General features: G+C 39.5%; 1 protein-coding gene across 2 annotated transcripts in view; it reads left to right on the top strand.

Moving 5' to 3' along the window:
- DCP2 (decapping mRNA 2) overlaps positions 1–5,434 on the top strand; it is a 26,956-nt gene that overhangs the window by 12,576 nt on the left and 8,946 nt on the right. For both annotated transcript variants that reach the window (XM_019517271.1, XM_019517270.1), the window contains exons 2-4: positions 525–676; positions 2,214–2,341; positions 2,809–2,907. In XM_019517271.1, coding sequence (XP_019372816.1) covers positions 525–676; positions 2,214–2,341; positions 2,809–2,907 — 379 coding nt within the window. The remainder of the gene's footprint in view (positions 1–524; positions 677–2,213; positions 2,342–2,808; positions 2,908–5,434) is intronic.

Genomic DNA, 5,434 nt, shown 5'->3' on the forward strand with positions numbered 1-5,434 from the left:
CATCACATGCACACATCTTAGTTTGGTAATTTACCAGTGTCTTAATTTGGGCATGCCCCAGGCTTCTAATTTGGTCTGTCCGCCAAAACTGGGAATCCCAGGGGTCTGCAGCTGGTCCCTGTGACCTAGCTCCAATGTGGCAAGCCTATCTTATGTTTCGGATGCTGTTTGGATGTTTTTAATTTCCCAGGGTGTGTATGCCCACTTGTCTGTTAGCCTCAGGCACAGTGTCTGCTTTGAAGACTGTGAAACTTTGTCACAAACAGGCTTTTAGAAACAAGCTACCCCTTGCCATTCTCCTGGACCATTTTTCTAATACAATATCTACTTTTACCTACAAACCAATTCCTAAAAGTAAATTTCTGAATATAATTTTCTAGCCATCACAGACCACCAGGAATATATCTATTGCCAAAGTCCTATAAATTGTTGTTTAAAGCTGCTGGTGTAATGCATTTTGCTTGTTAGAAATATTTCTTAAACTTCTGTGTGTGCATTTTGTTAATTAAATTTTCCTTTTCCAGCCGATTTATTTTGCACATCCCAAGTGAGGAGAGAGACAATGCGATCAGAGTGTGCTTTCAGATTGAACTTGCCCATTGGTTTTACTTGGATTTCTACATGCAGAACACACCAGGATTACCTCAGTGTGGGATAAGAGATTTTGCTAAAGCTGATATCCTTTGTATTTGTTTGTCATTTTAGTGTTTGTGTATAAAATGTGCCCTGAAGTATAGCTATGAGATTTATTCTTAAAATCGCTGTCAGTACAACATAGTGAAGAAAAAAATAGGTTCTGTTAAAATTCCTACTGTTTGTTCCTGTCAAAGTACTGCAGTGTTCAGCAACGGTCAAGGAAAGCTTAAGAGTGCTCTCCGTGGCATATTTCTTTCCTAACATGATGGATTTCATGGAGAAGCTGAAATGCACATTGACACTGCTAGAAGCAATGTAAACTCTGGCTGTGCCTATTTGGAGATGGTGTATTCCCCATAATTGTATACCAGTCCCAACTGCAGCTTGTGTTCCTGATGAATCCATGCAGTTGGCCTCTGCTTTCTCTGCTGATCCTTTGAACTTACAGACTTTGAATGCTGTACCCTTTCTTCCTTGAAGGGGAATTTTGCAGAGTAAATTCTGTGGTAGTATCTGGTAGAGATGTTTTTCTTCTTCCCATATACTTTTACATAAGAGTGGAAGATCTGGCCCTGACTTCCATAATACTTAATGGTGGTGATTCCCAGGGTAGAAAACCTGGTGCTTGATTTTTATGGTCAGCTGCTTGTGGGTTTGAAATGCTGGTAATTGAAAATAAACTTTGTAAGCTGATCTGATTTTTATGATATTGGGGATGGGCGAGTCTTTCATGTTACCCTACTTCTGGGAATATCCTAGTGCCATAAAACAAATGTATTCCTTGAATAATTGTGGGGTAATAAGTAGGAAATGTAACTTTATGGATAGTGTGTACTCACTGTATATGATTTATATTTTCCATACAAGTCCTGGCTTAGTACTTTTTTTGTACACTGATACAGGGCTTTTTATTAGAAAGAAAAGCAGTATGATTGCGTGTTGATTTTACAGATTGTTTGGAGAGCCTTATCCATAAGAACAGTACAGCATGCTATCTAGTTGTAGGTTTTTTTGGGTCAGTTAATGAGCCAGTAAAGACTGCCAGGTGTGTTTAAGTAGATACTCAGATAGTGATTTAATCAGAATTAAAATATTCTTGAGCTCAACTGATTAAGGATGGATTCTAGGTAGTGGTTTGGCTAGCTGCTGTGGGGAGCAGATGTATCCATGTTGATCCATGATATGTGCTTTCTTTGCAAATATAGGTTTAGAACGGGATCATCTCTTTGGCGTAACTTGCTTTTAGATTGGTAAGAAATTTGCTTTTTAGCTCCAGTTGGGCTACTTCTGTTTGTTTAAAGTTTATAAAATTATACCATTTTTAATTAAACTTTTTCTAAGTAGCTTGTCTTAGAATAGTAAAGCACTTATGTGCCTCCTCAACTTGTAGGATGTAATGTAATATTGGATTGTTTGTATGACTTCAGCTTCAAATAAACCTGAGAGACATCTAGAAGAACAAAACCCTATTCCATATAGATAGTAGTAGTTGTAACAATTTATTTTGGGTAGATCTGTACGTATGTGTGAGATATGAGTTCAGGTTAAGCATTAATTTCCTTGACATGTTTCTTTACTCTTCAATCATTGCCCTTTTTTACTGCCTCAAGGTGAAGATGTGCAAAAGGTTTTAGATGAGTGGAAGGAATATAAAATGGGAGTGCCAACCTATGGTGCAATTATTCTTGATGAGACACTTGAAAATGTAAGTTTGAAGCCAATCTGTGAAGTGGTTTGTACAAGATGGGGGTAACTGTGGGGGATGTTAACTAGGCTTTAACTAACACCAGCATTTTTTGTTTTGGGGGGAAAAAAACATTTTCAGTCTGAGGATCATAGATAAAGGTGTCAGAATACAGCAGGATTTTTGTCACATTCCTATCATTATGTTTGTGTAGATTTCTCTTTTTTGCAGGAGTGTTAGGAAGTGGGAGTGTTCTTACTATCTGTGTACCAGAGGCAGCTGGTGCATGGTCCTTTTCTTTCCAAATTTTGCCAAAACGTTATATGATAAAAATAATAGAGTTGATAACTCTTTGCCTAACCTTCGCCAACCTTGTGGGTGAACTACTGAAAATGAACTTATGAGGGTCCCTCCAAAGCATTGTTTTTGAGATTAAGACAAAGCAGTGAGATTAATGGGTATCTGACTGTTGTCTTCATTTTCTGCAGGTACTGTTGGTTCAGGGATATTTAGCAAAATCTGGCTGGGGATTTCCAAAAGGGAAAGTAAATAAAGAAGAGGCTCCACATGACTGTGCTGCTCGAGAGGTGAGCTCCATGTATGATTGCTTTAATTTTCCTTACTTGTAAATTAAGGTGCACAAGTAATTTAGCAGTAGTTGTCCTTGTTCATGCTGAGTAGGATATTAGTGCAAGTTCAAAAGCAATTCCATTATGCCTTTTTACAGAAAGCTTCTGCTTTGGAATATGGCTGCTGTAAGCATTTTATTCCTTCTGCTGTCAGCTGTAGGAATCAAAAGTCTGTGCCCAGTGTAAAGTCAGGGCTTGAAATTAATGTGTTCTTGAAATTTTTTGATTGCTCTGTATCTTGATTGTTGTTAGGGTCAGCAAGTAACTTTTTCACCTTTTGGAACATCAGTTAAATCTGTCAGGTTGGCCTGGTAATTATTGATTTGGGTGTCTAGAAAGTCCCTAGCTGCTCTGGTTCTTTGGATTAGTTGTCTGGTGATGTAAAATTAATCTCTTTTCCTTGATACCAATTTGTGAAGAAGGAACTGAAATGTAAAAACTTCTTGGAATGACCAGTGGAAGAGAAATGTACGTCAAAAGTAAAATGAGGATCCAATTTGGAAAATGAATAAAAATGAGTGAATGTAAGAGTCTGTTTTTTTTGTGGTAGTGATTCAATACAAGTTTGCCCAGCTGCCTTGGGGATAGAAATTTTAGACATGTACTTCTAGAAGACTGTCGTCTTACATAAAAAGAATATATTTGTGTGGCAAATTAAGATGACAGAAGACTTTTTGGTATTTCTGCACAGTCTGGGGTTGTCACTTAAAAAGTTGGTGTTAAGGGAAAAGTACACTATTATGGTAAAATGCATGAACAGTTCCAGCTTTTTATGCTCTTCCCTATTATAGAAACAAAGGGCCGTGATCAGTGACACGTAAAATAGAAAGCTATGGTGCATAACCTGCCTGTGGAATTTACTGTTGCAGAAAGCCAGGAGCACACTGCATCTGGATGTAAAAGTGGCTTGGATAATTTTGTGTCCAATTTTTATCTTTACTTATGTAAAGACGGGGGTAATAAACTCTCACTTGGAGGTATTGGGAGATGCCAAAAGAAGGTAGTAAAAAGCATTTGATTTCCTGTCTGGGTTGAACGAGTTTCTTGGAGTTCATTGCTTTCTAAGTATACCTGTTGTGGGTTAGGGGATGGCTCCTTATTTCTAATTTTCTGAAGGTATCCTCCAATTTACACGAGCTGTTTGAGAGGACATTGGAAGCTTCAGGTAAGGAGAAAAATAAGATCTGGCTGTGTTTAATGTATTGTTTCAATCTGTAATATAATCCAGTTCCAGCACTTCACATCCAGTTTAGATATGTGTCAGTGTAGAACAGCTGTGTGCAGCCTTTTCAGGTTATGGGCCAGAATGGCTCAGTTCAGGTCAGAGGCAGGCAGGTGAGTGGGAGCTAGGACCCAGTTATTGCTGTCACCACTTTTTGTCATTGTTACTTCTTCATGGTGGCAACTACAGCTGAAGCCCCATGTTCCTTCTCACAAGCTTTAGGTTTTTGACCCCGAGGCAGAATATTACTTACAACACTTAGAAAAACACATAAGAAGAAAGTACAGTAATGCACTAGAACAAACCAGTCGAAAACATGGCTTGGAAAGTTAGATAAGGAGAGGGGAGAACAGTGGTTATAGTTATGAGATTGTGCAACTGCAGCATAGAGCTTGAGAGGATAAGATAAAAAATATGCTTTTTTTCCCCATAAAGGGGAGATTGGTGCATTTTTCTAATGCATATCTTTTCCCCAAGGAAACGGCCTGCCAAGAGGTATCAAAGATCTGGCCCACGGGGCACTCCTGGCTTGTGGAAGCCTATCATCTGGCCCCTGATGTTGATGTCTGAGTTGACCCATGTGCCTTGTTAGGCTGGCTCCACATGCAGTACCTGGGATTCATGCTGCATGTGGCATGCACTTCATCTGGTCCAGGACCTGTGCTGCACATCCACGACACATGCAGCACAGTTCTAGACCAGTCCAGGGGAACATTGTGTGCTACATGGATTTCAGACTGGCTGGGGTGGGCACCTCATGTGGCATAGGTCTCAGAATGGGCACCGCATGCACTGGATCTGAGGGATCTGTAGGCCCAGTCTGGCCCTTGGACTGGTCCCGCTTTACTCACCTGGCATACAGGCCCAGATGTTTGATACCCCTGGGCTAAGCAGTCTTTCTCTTGCATGCTTTTTGGCTTCTGACAATTTATCTGGTATAGATGATAGTATATCTTTACTTAGTCATTCTCTACTTCTGAGAAATGTGGGATGAGTAGCTGATTTTGCTCTTTCTGCCTTTATTCTTTCATTCTGTTTTACAGAATGGTTTTTCTGTATTCATGGAATACTGTTGCTTTCTTCCTTCAATGTCTCTATATTGGTGGTTCTCAACATTTTTTAGACTCCAGGGCCCCCTTGGAAAATACTGGCTCTTAGTTTACTTGTTTGTTGACTGCAGAAAAATAATTGAGCAATTATTCTGTTGCAAAGAACTCAAACCATAACTGTTACCAGATTTGCCCACTACTTTGGGGTGTGCTC

This window comes from Gavialis gangeticus, unplaced genomic scaffold (genome assembly GCF_001723915.1).
Source record: "Gavialis gangeticus isolate Ggan-Ray unplaced genomic scaffold, GavGan_comp1, whole genome shotgun sequence".
Lineage (NCBI taxonomy): Eukaryota > Metazoa > Chordata > Crocodylia > Gavialidae > Gavialis > Gavialis gangeticus.